Raw genomic sequence first — 15,570 nt, forward strand, 5'->3', positions numbered from 1 at the left:
GACTGTTGACACAACGCAGGTTGTGTTTATGGATTCAAGCGGTTGATGCCAAAGTCTGACCCTACCATCTGTGTGCCTCAGAAATCGAGATTCTTCAGAACAGGCTGTGTTTTCCCAGTTTTAGGTTTGGTGATCCTGTGCCCACTGCTGCCTTAGCTTTCTGTTCTTGGCTCACAGAAGTGGAACCCAGTGTGGTTTTCTGCTGTTGTAGAAAATTAAAATCAAGGTTTAACAAGATGTGCATTCTGAGATGCTTTTCTGCTCTCCACACTTATACAAAGTGATTATCAGCCTTTCTGTCATCTCCATTCTCTTTTGACCGTCTGCGGAACTGCCACTCACTGGATGTTTTTTCTTTATTCCACCACTTTGAATGAACTCCAGAGACCAATGTGCTAAAAATCCAATGAGATCAGCAGTTCTAGAAATACTTGTCGGGCATGAACAATCACAGCACACTAGAAAAATGTAAGATCATGTTTACCTATTTCTGCATTATTTTGTAAAATGGACAATTGGTTGATTAGAAAATAAGTATATGGTGTACAGTGTACAGTGAGTGTATTAACTTAGCAAGTACTATCACACAGTACAAGTACTAGGCATTATACTGTAAAATAATAGTGCTATAAGAATTTATTTGCCTTAAACTGCTTGCTACCGTTGACATTTTCAGTTAAATGACAAAATACAGTGCATATTACTACCTGTACCAACCGTTGGATGAACAGTGTAATTCCTGTACTAATCTGACACAGTGGGCCAGTGTGAAATGTATCTGGGTTCCATAGGAACACCTACAAAAATATAATGCAGGCTCTCCTGATGCTAGTGGGCAAAAGACAAGCGCGAGTAATCGTGTTATAGTCATTGCATCAGAATATGTTTGCTGTGTGCCCACACAGTGCCACATATTTGGCTTCATTGTATTGCAAATCCTGTTCCTTTCCAGCTGTTAAAAAAAGCATGACATTTGATTGATGCACGCACAGTTTACTGCGTGAGCTGCGGTCTCTGGAAATATACCAATCACGGTCACGGCTGTTGGAGCTCATTGCAGTCTCCAATGAAGTCCCGTGGTGTGTTCATGGTCTGTGCTGTTAGGAGTTTCTGCGAGATAACGTTCCACAGGCCAGCGCTGTGCCTGTGCTGAATTAGAATGGACCCTGCACAATGGTTAATGCAATGGGGACAGCCAGTCCAGGAACATGACAAGAGGAAGAACTGTCAAAGATCATTACAATGGCATGAATTCCACAGTTGTTAGATGGCCACAATGGAGGCAAATGAAGTTCCCTTTCAGGGGATCAGCCTATAGAGACCTCACTGGGGGCATGTCCTCCCAGTTGCTGTTAATCTAGCAGCGACTGCTCGGAAAGCGATTAGGATTTGCCTGACTGGAACGCTAAGGAAGGCTCATGCAGAGAGGTGTGGGAGGGGAGAGGCACTCCCAATCACTCAGTATGGGCAGAGCACAGTGTGATGTAAAATACAGGAATACACCATTCATATGGGAGTAGGATCTGAGGTTTAGAAAGCTCTGAATATCACTCTTGCTATTGTAGCTGATCAGGAATCTGCTTCCCTCTGGTCACATTCACATTGTGAGCCTCATTGCTCATTACGTTCAGTTTTTCTGACTTGATCAATCAATGAACAACAAATGATCAATCTTGCGTGACTTTCTACTCTGTAGTGCACTCTGTGAGCCATGCAACTATGATTTCTACTGTATGTCCAAGTTGTCCACAGTGGGGTCCAAATCTGACATCATTAGCAAGATTGATTCTATTGTTTGTTTCTTCACAATTTAACAAAAAGTTCTTCATTCCAAACTACAGACGTATACAAAGTTCTGGTGAAGTATATGTTGATTTTCTGAGTGAATCTAAGGAATTCAATTCAGGCTGCCAACACATACGAGCTGTGATGCAGAGCAGCCCCAACAGCGGGTCACAAAAACTTCCAGGCTGAGGTGAATAGTAAGGCAGGTGGCTTAGGGAGCCATAGCTATAATGCAGAAACACTCAGGTGGGATATTTCAAAGCCATGTCCAACTGACTTTTGACCAATGGGGAAATGGGAAAAATTATGGCACATTTAATAAGTTACAGTTAATTTCATTTTTATCCAGTGTTTTAATAAATAAATAAATGTGAAAAAATGGGTGTTCTAAAATGTTGGACAAATTTAAGTTTGCTTCTAGTGGAAGTTTGTGCAAGAAGCCTTTGATGGGTAGATCAAACTCACCTCAAACTCATCAGAGAGTTATGTGAATATGTGTGGAAGAGATAAGACTACAAAAACGATAAGCTGACCTTTTACATAAATTAGTCATTTTTCATTTAATGTTATTTATTTAATTAAACCTATTTAATTAATCTGCTTCCATTTGAATAGCAACTATGAAATAAAGCAGAATCTTCACTATGTCTTTCCTCATTTTCAGATGTGTATATTTATTTTATTTTGTTTTTATTAACAAACTTGATGTTTTTTATTTATAGTTTTTTTGTATTTATTTTATAACTATTATTATATAATTATATAATTATAATAATGATAATAATAATAGCACAAAACATGTTTTCTATGTGGTCACAGACCTTTGGACTCTATGTCCAGTGGAGAGCTCTGCACATGGACTGAATCCCAAATGTCTCTTTTTTAGATAGTACTAGTTGGGTGCAAAAGCTTCTCTTTTCATGATTTATGTAGCGTACTACATAAAGAACAGTGAGCCCTTTGAGATTCTGCCACTTAAGTGGCAGCAAAAGCCGTCATCGTAAAGATAATGTGCTCTGAAGAGCTCTCAGCTGGTCATTATCAGAGCAAGACGAAGGCTAAAAAATGTCAGATGTATTGCTTTTTGCTGCTATTACTGGCACTAACTTAAAGTTAGACTCTGCTGCCACATTAACAGTGAATCATGTAGTATGAACAGTAGAAAAAAAACATGACTTCCGATCATTAAGGTCACATGACCATGAATCAGATATGAGATCTGTTTGAGGACCATGTCTAAACACGGGAATGTGAATTTATTACTTCAGCCCAGTAATATGAACATAGGATCTGTACAGCCTCCAGTTTTTTAATGCCTGAAAAAAGTTAAAGTTTTTGACCATCAACAATCTTCAAAACAAGGACATGCAGTGTTATTAATGCAAAGCACTGAAAGCTATATTAGTACTACTAGAGCCCTCCATGTGGACAGTTGTGCTAAATGCGAGTGGTGGAGCACAGACTGTCAGACAGATAGACTAGTCAGATCCATGAAGTACTGCACATCTTAAAAGGGTTCTCTAAAGCAATTCCATAGATCAGTAGTCACCAACCCCTTTGCTTGGTGACCTTCCTGAGATTTCACCTCCTACCCAAATCTAGCACATTCTGTTCAGCTAATCAGGGACTTCTAAAGGCAATAATTAGATGTATCAAGTGGAGACAATCTGGGTTGGAGCCAAAGTCTGCAGGAAGGTAAATCTCCAGCAGTATTGTACAGAGGTGGCCACTCCCATAGGCAGCTTAATACGAGGTGAAATGACTGTTTTTAGGGACATAAATACAGTTAGATAGACGTGTAGTCATTAAGGCAAGCACAATATATGGCTATTAAACACTTGGACACTGATGCGGTACTGTAACTGATAAAGATACAAATTGACTCGTAGAGGAAGCAGCTGGAATCACTTTTGCTTACTTCTGAACATTTTCATTCTTTGGTGGGAGGAATAAGAAACAGCAACATGCGGTCTGGAATAAATAGAACTCTGAGTGAACCGTCGGTTCTTGTTGTGAGTGTGTTGGATCTAGGAGAAATGAATGAGCATAAATCTTTACGCTGAATGACTTTGACAGGGGTCGGAGTCAGAGCATCTCTGAAACTGTATGGGTTGCAGGGTGTTCGCAATCAGAAGTCATGAGTACCTACCAAAAGTAGTGAGAGGAGAGACAAACCACAAACCAGTGTCATGGTGTTAGATACCCAAGGTTCATCAAGTGGTGCAATATCAGACAGTAACATTGTCCAGTTTTCTTTTTCATAACTGGTACACTGTTCACGTGGGATAGATGATACCAGGTTGCACTACAGGAAGAAGACAAGCTAATGGAGAAACTGCTCTGGGCAATGCTCTTCTTAAAATCCCTGGGTCCGGCAATTCATGTGGACACCAATTTTACATGTGCTACCTTCCTAAACATTGTTGAGTACCAAGTACATCCCCTTTAGTAGATGGCAGTGGTATTCTCCAATGGCAGTGGCCTCTTTAGCAGGATGATGCTGGATTCTGCCACCTCCTGTACTCATTGTTCAGGAATGGTTTGTGCAACATTAAAAAGAGTTCAAGGTATTGCCCTGACCTCCAAATTCCTTGGATCTCAATTCGATCAAGTGAGATATGTGAGATGTGCAGGAACTGTGGCATGTCCACTCCACAGCAGCTCCAACTCACAACCTTGTTGTTAACCCCTTTAGAGTATGTTGGCCGATCAAGGTTTTTTAATCGTCCATGCAAACATATAAAAAGGTCTGCAACTGAATGTGGCCATACAACAACATCTTTTTCTGAAAGGACCAGTATGGTTGCAAGTTATCCTTCAAGCAAAGCAGAATCGCACCTCATCAGTTGTTCAAAGACTGAGACCAACTGAACAAACAAGTGGAATCAGATGTTCTCTGTCTGGTTTAAAATTAAAACCTGCAGCCCAACCAGCCTTTAATGGGCATGATTGCCATAGAAGAACTGCTTTTGGATCCCTGAAGAACCTTTCAATCATATCTTCAAGCCAAGAATCATTTAGGAACCTTCATTTTAAAGAGTGAAGGAGTGCCTTGACAGCTCAATATTGTGGTATTTTATCTCCCCTTCATTTTGAAGCCTCCTTCTCCCTCCTGCCGTGTCATTATTAATCAAGCAAATTGCTGTTTTCCAAGAGATGCTCATGACTTCTGAACGGGGCTCAAATGCAACTGCAATGTGGCTGCTTTCGTGTGTTCAGACAGCATCTCCCTGAAGCAGTATATCTATGGGAGCTGTAGTCCATATATCATTCACAGGCTGAGCAGGAAATGACTGAGATTAATGGCTGTGTGTGGGAAAAAGTGCGAGTGACAGAAGGAAGACAGCCTTCATAACTGTCACTGTGACTAACCTCCATTAACTCACTCTCACTAATCAAATATGACACAACATACCCTGCTACTTATTATATCATACGCACCTCAGAGGGTGGTGATTCTTAATGCGGGTTTAATTCCACTGAATGAAAGGCTAGGCTCTGTTAGCGCGTTAAACTATAGAGCGTTTGTGGATTTGTCTGCCTCGAAAAAAATATATGTTGAGAGTGCTTTATGTCCCACCAGGACAGCTACTCTTTAGAACCATGTCATCTCATGTATAGATTTTGCAGTCTTCCGAGAATTAGGTTTGAAATTTTATAGTTCAAATGTTTGAGACGTGTAAACATTTAGAAGAGCTTTGGGACAGCATAGATATTTAATCCAGTGGGAGATTGCATTGGATTATGCCATGCTATCACACCGCTAATATGGCTATACAGTTTCAATTTTATAGTCATTAGTGTCAGCAGCGTGTGTTTTTTTTTGTTTCGTTGGGTGTTTTTTTGGGGGGGATAATCCTCAGCTGGAATTTCAGTCATGAGTGTGAAATGTTGAGCATTTTTCTGCATTTGTCTCTTTGAAGTTCAAGAGTCTGCGTTTAAGGATGCTTACCGTCAGCTTTTGGCTAAATTTCACTGCTCTGCATAAGGGTAATAAGAACTAATAAAGCGCTCAGCGCCTTCTGTGATATTGCGTACCATTCGGGGTTCAAACAGCACTGTGTATGTGTGCCTGTCTTTTCAGAGCCCAGACGGGCGTGTGGAGGTGCGTGGGCGTCGTGGTGAGTCCATGCTGACCATTGTGGGCGTGGGGCTGTCTGATTGGGGCCGTTTTGACTGCGAAGCTCTCAGCAGGATTGGAGGACATCAGAAGAGCATGTTCCTGGATATTGAGTGTGAGTGTATATTATTACTCATAGAAACCTCCCACACAAGCACACACACACATACACTCTGATATTGTATCTCTTATAACCACATCAGCAGAAGAGGAGAAACTGGGAAATATTTCAGGCCTTCTCCCAGATTTGATTACTGTCAAAAGTAGAATACATTGTTTTTAGCAGGTCTAGAATCCATGGCGAGTCTGGGGTTTATGAGTATTTGTTGGTGTGTCAAATGTAGACTTAAAGGGCTCATATCATGGAAATCTAAACATCCCTCACTTTTTTTAATAAAAAAGAGCTTGATGTAGTATGTAAATATTGTTAAAGTTTCATACCTTTTACTCCACAGTCCACGTGGCTCATATTTGAAAGCCTATTTTGAATTCATTGTTCTTCTACTGTCATGAAAAACAATGCATTTACATATATTTACTTATTCAGTCTGCTGAGGTTTAGCCGTTCAAGTTGAGGTTATAAGGAAGGTTTTGGCTTTGTCTTTGTGAGTGGGGCACCAAACAGCTGAAGCTAATCAAAACAGGCTGTTTACATACAGTAGGGTAAATTAGCCTAATGTAGGACATTTGTTTCCATTTCAGACTTCTGGAAAGTTTTGCAATATACAAAAGCAAATACATCCAAATTAAATCTGCATAAAGTACCACTCTGAAATCCATAAGACATGCCCTAATTAAACCAAGATAGATATCCCAGATATCCCACTCATAAAATAAATGGTAGTCATATTAGTACTCGTAGTGCCAAGTTTCAGTCTCAAGTCTCAGATATTCATTATTTTTATCAAGACTAAATCTTCTATGCCATTTTCAGTAATTACAATTTAATATTGTTGTTGTTTTTACAGAATCCAAGATCATAGCTGTGGATGTTACAGTGTATTAGTTATAGGTTTGATATATTTTATTGTTGCTGTCATGCAAAATCTTTCGCTTTTTGACGTAATTTGAGTCAGATAGTTGTCTTTTTTCACAAAGTTAAAAATTCACAAAGAATATATCTTCTTTAAAGTTGCAGTTTTGGAGATAAAAGACTTTTTGTCCTTCATTTTTGTCAGTTTTTTTATTTCCTCTATCATTTAAACCCTCTAGCTGCTCTGTATACTGTGTAGATAAATTCTGGATAAATTGGACCAATAGAAATGCTCTAAATGACTTGGAATAAACTCTGATATTACATTCACTTCCATTCGAAGTTAAGAATAGTTGGTGTAAAGTCACCATTTAGGAGATACAGTTTTTTTTCACTGGACAGTGATGATATATGATCAGATCTGTCCTGCAGAGAGAGCAGAATTAATTGCACAGCAAAACATTCAAGAACCTGCTGTGAATTACAAAGTTAAAATGTTACACATTGGGCAAATCACACTGTGCCACTTTTCAAAACATGTTTCCTAAAGTGAGCCAATAAAACATTTGATTGAACACCACAAATATGAAGTATATTTAGACCATTTTTGGGTGGTTTTCTCATGGGGTGCTTCTTGTTTGAAGATTGCACCACAGAAGTCATATGATAATGACATGCCATCACAGCTGGTGCTAACCCATAGTTTTATTGACTTCCATTCATTTGAGAAAGACCTACATAAAATAGAGGGTAGGTTTCACACATTAGGGCAAGTCACCCTATCAGTCTTAAAGAGGCAATAACAAAACCCATCAGTTCGATTTTAAGGGATAAAGCAAGGTTGGAAAATGCTAATGTTAAAAAATGACTCTTTATTAACGTAAACATAAAGATCATAATTTCATTATTAGCATTACAAATGTTGAACCTCTTCCATTAACAGCCAACATCTATAAATAACAGTCTCACCGAGCGAAAATATAAATCCTGTTGAACAGCTACGGGAAGTGTGTGTGAGCTTGTACTGTGAAGAACACAGACTGTCTCCATATTCCATCACCTCCTATCTGCACCATGAAGGGGTAGTAGATTAGCCATTCAGTAAAGGGGGTGGGGGAGCAGCAGGGGTTTTAATAAAGGTATCCCAATGGAGCACAGTGCAGTGAACAATCCAGCGGTGGCGCTAATGATCTCATCCATTCAGTCCCCCTGCCTATAGTGATATGACACACGGGACATCAATCTCTTTAATGAAAATGTGTAAGAGTGTGTGTCTGTGTGTGTGTATGTGCATGCCTATCAAATAGATAAGACACATAAAGATGTAGTGAAAGACAAAAGACCCTGGGGAAGATGACAGATATAGATTGTGGAGGTTGTTTTGGTAAATTGCAGTCAAACTGCAAGGGGTTTGATTGGGAGCCTGTATATACTTGCAAACACATTCCTAGATTTCAGTTGGAATGTGTGTGTATGCAGGCGCACTCCCATCTGTGATAGTGACAGCCCTATTCTGTCCTCTGTCATTCTACTAATACTAGTGAGCAATTAGCCATATATACAGTGAATATTAATATCTTATTAATGTATTAATAAAAATGTCTATAGTTTTAAAACAAACAATGAAAATCAAGTAAATTTTAAAATCTAGGTGGCTACAACTTTGTTACCCTCTCTTACCATCTCTAAGCTCTAGTCTGGGGTTGCCTCAGTTTTGTCTGAGGTACTAATCAACTGATCAAAGGGCAAAGTAACTGGGTTGTTATGGAAAAAGCTTCAAATCAACAACAATGTGTCTTATTGGTCTCTTTAACAGATGCACCCAAGTTCCAGACCAATCACACCATATTTTTCTCATGGGAGGGGAACCCGGTCAACATCAGCTGCGATGTCATGTCCAACCCGCCAGCTACAATGCTATGGAGACGCGACAAGCTGACCATTCCCACAGAGGGCACGGCCAACATGCATGTGCACAACGCCCCCGGCAGGTCCCTGCTGGAGGTATGCTAGTCCCTGCACACACTGTACCAGTCAGCAGACATTTTTATATAACATACAGAAAAGAAGGGCAGTGTATGATTGTGGACAGAGTAAAATACAATTGAAAGTCTAGGCCTTGCATAGTTCTGTCTTCTGAGACATCTGGTTGAAACCTGCTCTTTTGACTCTGCTCTTGTCGCTTCAGGTCACTCCCATGTCAGACCGAGATTTTGGCCGGTACAACTGTACAGCCAGGAACAACATTGGCATGCGCTTCCAAGAGTTCATCTTGGCTCAGGCAGGTGAGTGCTCTGCTTTCCTCCACCAGCCACAGGGCCCTGATCACCAGCCTCTAGAGTGCCATTTAGTAGTCGATTCCCGACTGTGAGTATAATTAGCAGAGCTTTACAGCTCACATGGCATCAGTGTCATAATTCATGTTAAATTCGTAATGGGAAGAAAGTTCAACTTTAGATAATACAATTATGTGTAAACTTGCATATTATGTGTAAATAAGCATTTGCATATTATTTGCATGTAATATCTGTTCTTATGAACAGGTATTATAATGCATGACAACTTAAAAAGTATAAAGTCACACACATGTACTTTTTTGAAAGAGATGTTACCACTTAATTTTGTTACCAATAGCATTGTACAGAAGCAGTGGTGGCTCGGTGGTCAAAGCACCAGGTTACAGATGACAGGGTTGTAGGTTTGATACCCAGGTTTGCTTCTATTGGGCTCTTGAGCAAGGCCCTTAACCCTCCATGCTCCCTGGGTGCTGCAGCAATGGCTGACCAAAGCTCTGAGCAGATGTGTGCGTGTGTGTGTTTATTCACCTTATAAATGGGTTAAAGGTGGAGGCCAATTTCCATCTGTGTCTAACACAAACGGTGGAAGTGGGTGTCTTACGTAAAGACTAGTTGAGCTGAGACGAAGTCAGGATAATGACTCAGACACACTAAGATCAAGACTCATGTTTAGACATGTAGATGTTATCTGAGGTTGATGTACTGATTTTATGGCTTTTTCCAGGGAAAGCTTTCAGCATATCAGAACAGCAGTGTTTTCTTTGGTTATCTTTGTGTGCAACTTCTATCTCTGAACAAATCACAGTTAAGGGTTTCTGCTTTTGCATTTTGCACCAGTTACTCAAGTGAGTTAAGTGGCACAGAAGTCTGATTTAAAGGGCCTTAGTCATTAACACAGGAATGCATTGCACATCTCGTGTTTCTTCTGTTCTGAAATGTGCTTCATTTTACACAGCTGTGCTCTCATGGTAGAGCAAAAGCAAGAAGGGAAAAAATTCCTTGTCAGCTGGTCTCCAGTCCTTCCAACCTCGAGAACGAGATCAGACCAATGTCATTTATTCGTGATCTCAAAACAAAAAGATGAAATTAGGTCTTAAAACCATCCATACAATGTGCACACACTAGTGATTAAACAAACACACACTGTGAGCAGTGGGCAACCACTGCTGTAGCACCTGGGGAGCAGAGAGTGTGAAGGGCCTTGCTCAAGGGCCTTGCTCAAGGGCCCAACAGTGGCCACTTGCTGAGTCTGGGTATCGAACCCACAACCCTGTCATCAATAACCCAGTGCTCTATCCACTAGCTACGACCCCACTGAGCCACCACTGCCCCTAGTTAGCTCTACCCATAGCTACACCCAATGGGGAAGGGAGTTTATGCTCACTGATGTATTTTAGACAGAATATTACATTTTTAATATGACATATAATTCCAAATAGACACGTGTCCAGTCAGAGTTAGTGTTTACAATGTGAGAGAAACTAGCATCAGCTGTTTACTGTGCTCTCACAATAGTGAATTTCTGGTTTCCATACATAACAAGAACTTCTCATTAATCTTCTCATCTGGGCAAAAAGAAGCAGTAGCCTGCAGCACCTATTAGCCTGTAGCTAGCAAACCATAATGCATGTCCTGTCAATTCTAAAGGAACTTAAAGAGCAAGAAAACACTGATGTTTCTGGATGGACTACATTTACACAGTGAATCTAAAACAGAGGATACCTAAGGTGGTCATTTACTGGATTCATCATGGGTATGATGTCACAACCATGAACACAGTCACAAATTGCTGCCTGTATAGCCTACAGCAGCTTAGCCAACCCATTCATCTTGTCGTGGTGAGTGCTGTTAGTGCAGAGATGCTGCAGCAGACTTATTGCAGTTATTGTGTTTTTCATTGATTTAAAATGAAAGGCAAAAAACCAACTCCTTCTCAGCGTAGTGGATAAAACTAAGGTGTGAATTACAGAGGAGTTTTGGGAGAATCTAATCCCCCTCAATTGTTTGCATTCATTTGAGAAGTTCTGCTTCTCTAGCTTTCAGACTAAATGGCTCAGTTGAACAAAGGAAACTGAAGAAGCACCCGGAGAAGAACCTCTAAAACATTTATGAAACATTTAAAATGGTTAGATTGTGACTAGATGTTAAACTAGTAGCTTTTTGATGTGGTAAGGAGGGGTTTGAGCTAAGAGATTTGCCTCAGTATGGAACAGATACAGTATTGGAGTGGAAGATATGAGGAAAGTGTTTTAACGTTTATATATCATTGCACCATGACTGGACTGGATAAGTTTACCACAATACCAGTCACAGAAGTGAGCTCCAACTATGGCTGAGAATCCACTTGTATTTAAAAGAAGAAGGAAGTTTTAATTAATGCGTCCGTAGTCGGTAGCGCTAGCATGTTGACTCAACCTCAGTATGGGAACTGGCCTTGCCCAGCATGGCTACTATGGTGTAAGGGTGCTAGCCACTGGCCTCGCCCAACATTGCTACCCCGGTGTTGGCATCACTACACCAGTGTTAGCAACACTTTCACAGTGTTAACCTCACTACCGTGCTGGTCATCGGTCGTGCCCGGCATCGCTACTGTAATATTTGTATATCGCTATTGCAGCATTAACATCGCTACCACACCCGCTGCCTACCTTGCCCAGCATCTCTACTGCGATGTTAGTCACAAGCCATGTTAATGAGGTCCTGGGCCATTCACATCTAAAAACCAGTGAATATGTAGTCTACACCTTAAGGCTTGAGTTCTTGAGTCCATGCAGCCAATGACGGTCTGACAGAACTAGGCTTGCCTGTTTGTCTATTTGTTTACTTGTCTTACAGGTAGAGTAATATAAAGATTTTATCAAAAAATATATCACCTGTGTGAAAACGTAACTGTCCCCTAAACCTAATAACTGATTGTGCCACCCTTGGTAGTAACAACTTCGCTTTTCAAGCATGAACTGCCCATTTTGGGTCTTTCTACAGCATCTCAATAAGATTCAAGTCAGGACTTTGACTTGGCCACTCCAAAACTTTAACTAAGCCATTCAGATGTAGACTAGTTGGATGCTCTGACACATTTGTCACATAAATGTGACAAGTATTCAAAAATAGAAGGAATCAGCCAGTCCATTTTCACAGCACTGTATATGAGAAGAACCAAAATCCAAGTAGAATACAAAACAATGTAGAGTATTGACCCCAGTGGACTTATTATCTTGGACTTACGTATCTCAGTCATACATATATACTTTGCATACCCTCATACACAGTAAATAAGGCAGTGGAAACACCGGTACTGAGTGTATTTTCTCGGTTCTTCAGCCTCTGCCTGATAGCACACACCAGCAGACAGACCGAAGAGCCAGTACATTAACATTCCAGAATAGCACCTCCCAGTCCACTCCATCTGCCTCTCTCTCCCTCTCTCATACACACTCACTCTCTCTCTCTCATTCATTTTCTGTCTCTCTCTTTCTCTCTCTGTTTCCCTCTCTCTCTCTCTGTCTCTCTCCATCTCTGTCACTTCACACAAACACACACTCTGTTATTCTCTCTTGCTTTCACTAACACCCATTTAATTTCTTTCTCCTACCACTCTCTCACTTACGATCTCTTTCTTCATCAGTCGTTCATGTTGCCCCTTCCTCTCCTTCCTGGCCTCTCTCTCTGCCTGCCTCCCTCTCTTCCACTCATAGAGGTATGTGTTTGTTATTCAGCTCAGGACACCACTTCTTGCTCTGTTGGGGAAAATGAAGGGAGAGATCCTGAAGGAGATTGTGACTGGTAGACAGATACCTGAATGAAACCTCATCCTCAAACCACCTGAGTTTAGCACTGTTGCGACTGCTTTAATGGTATAGCACACTTAACAAGCTGTACAGTGAAGATCACAGTTTTTAAAAATGTGTTTTTCATTGATTTAAAATGAAAGGGCAAACAGAGTAACCAGTGTTCACTGCGGCAGATAAACAAAGGATGAATTACAGGGGAGTTTGGGGGAATCTGATCCCACTTAATTCACTGTTTTAAGAAGTTTTGAGAAGTTTTAAGAAGTTCGCCTTCCCTGATCACTGTTTTTACTGTTGTCCATCAGGCTTTCTCCCCAGGCTACCTAGTTGTATTCATAGCATCTGTGCTAGCAGATTAAACAGCCCAGTGACAATAAAGTAAACATTAGAAGCACATAGATGGGAATCTCTAAAACATTTATTAGTTCGGAGCTGACATGCATGTTTGAGAACAGACAAAGTTGGAATTGAGACCCATTTAAAAAATGGATTCTGGGAACCATGTTTATAGGAACTAAAATATTTTTTATGACTGAAAGTTGCTACTTCTTTTGAGCTAATGCTAAAGCTAACACTGAAACTGTTCAATGCAACTCAAGAGGGCATCTTTCAAGGAATTTTAGCAACCTTTTTTTGACCACAATGAGCAAACGTTTGTTTGGAGAAGTAGGGGTTTAGAATTTCATGAAAAGAACACCTCTCCAACTGTTAAGTGCGGGGGTTGATCGATCATGCTTTGAGCTTGTGTGGCAGCCAGCGGCACAGGGAACATTTTATTGGAAGAGGGAAGAATACATTCAATTAACCACCATCTGTAGGCAATCATCACACCATCTACAGATGAAAAGAGGATGGTTTCTACAGCGGGATAAAGATCCTAGACACACCTCAAAATCCACAACGGACAGCTGACGGGTTTGCTATGGCCCTCATAGACCCCTAAAGTCTATGCATTTACAAGCTGTGAAAGGGGGTGTTACGAAGTACTGACCATGCAAGTTGCCCAAACTTTTAATCCTTTTCTTTTTTCTGGAACTGCAAAATATCTAGCAAATGTTTGATCTTTAACTTTATAAATTAAAGGTGAAATCTGGAACTTTTTTGCACTCTCTTAGCTATTAAACAATAACAGCATGTATCAACAAAATGGTGAGTTTGGAGAAGGAAACAACAGCCTTAATTTTGAATGGAAGTTAAGTTAAAATAAGAGCTTATTCCAAGTAATTTAGAATGTTTCTATTGGTCCATTCATCCAAAACTATTCACACAGTAGTCAGAGCATCTACAAGGTTTAAACCATGGACAAAACTAAAAACGGACAGAAATGGAGAGACATGGTTTTCATTGGACAGCAGCGATGTATAGCATATATTCCAATGTCATGACATTGCATACAAAAACCTGTGTGTTTGCTTGTAAAAGATGAAGCCTTGAAGATTCTGTACAGTCCCTGATACACTTCAATACCCTTGACAGGACTAGCATTAATAAAGCGTGAAATTCAACCTTCTCGTTTGTGTCTGTTTCAGATGTTCCCTCAAACCCCTACTCTGTGCGCCTCAGCTCCGTAGCCCAGCGCACAGCAACAGTTACCTTCATGAAGCCAGACTCCCACGGTGGAGTTCCCATTGACCACTACCTGGTCAGATACAAAGACATCAGCGCACATGACTGGAGAGATGTGCAATCGCATGGAACACATAGTGAGTGCAGTGTCCACTGTTCATCTGATAGCTTTAGCACTGTGTAAAATGCATAAGATGTGCATAAGACATGTATATGTAGGCACAAGTTTGGACAAAAGGTAGGCATCTATAAGTGGGGCCAACGTGGAATCCAAGGACAAAACTTTTTGGTTACCAGTTGGAACAGGAACCATACAGGTCCATATAGACCAGTTAGCTGGAAAGTCACCGAATCCTCTACAGAATCATCATACTTCTGCATAGTATACACAGTACAATTTAACCTGTTACACCCTTAAACCCTTTACACTGCATTATAATCATAATTTACATCAGTTCAGTAGGCCCTAAAATAGAACCCTGTGGGACCCCACACGTAGGTTAAATGACTTGATCGTTTTCACTGTAGGATTAATAACTGCAAAGGTTACAGACCATTTAGACACTATGCTATATTTGAGTTTGCTTCCTGTAGGGGGACAAGGGTGTCCGGAAATGTGCGTACCATGTCATAGTATTTTTGTTGTGCTTGTAGACATACCAGTATTTTTTTTTCCTGGAAACTTTGCAGTTATAGAAGGGTAGAAACTCACAAACAAAGCCTGTTAGATTCTTCTTTATTTGCTGTCATATTTCAGGCTGTTTTATTGTGCTGGATGTGACGTTATGGCCGTCGTCCATTTAAGTGCAACACATCAGATTGTGCTGTCTGAAAGCCTTTTGGTTTAAGTGTTAATGAGTCTAGCAGAGCAAACTTTATAGAAGGAAATAAATCCAACCAAAACACATCTAAAATAAATAGTAATAAAAGAAAGTGAAGAAAGTAGACAGACACAGTAAAAAACACACCCAAACTACTTCTTCCAGGGATGTGGACAGTGTTGAAGTCTGTAAATAACCATTTGTACCTGACTCCTGCCAG

The 15,570-nt window shown here is 40.4% G+C and overlaps 1 protein-coding gene across 4 annotated transcripts in view; it reads left to right on the forward strand.

Moving 5' to 3' along the window:
• Nucleotides 1-15,570, forward strand: part of ncam2 (neural cell adhesion molecule 2) — a 249,314-nt gene that overhangs the window by 199,381 nt on the left and 34,363 nt on the right. For all 4 annotated transcript variants that reach the window (XM_072686157.1, XM_072686155.1, XM_072686156.1 and 1 more), the window contains exons 9-12: nt 5,870-6,020; nt 8,695-8,882; nt 9,067-9,163; nt 14,493-14,666. In XM_072686157.1, coding sequence (XP_072542258.1) covers nt 5,870-6,020; nt 8,695-8,882; nt 9,067-9,163; nt 14,493-14,666 — 610 coding nt within the window. The remainder of the gene's footprint in view (nt 1-5,869; nt 6,021-8,694; nt 8,883-9,066; nt 9,164-14,492; nt 14,667-15,570) is intronic.

The sequence above is a fragment of the Salminus brasiliensis genome, chromosome 8 (genome assembly GCF_030463535.1).
Source record: "Salminus brasiliensis chromosome 8, fSalBra1.hap2, whole genome shotgun sequence".
Taxonomy (NCBI): Eukaryota; Metazoa; Chordata; class Actinopteri; order Characiformes; family Bryconidae; genus Salminus; species Salminus brasiliensis.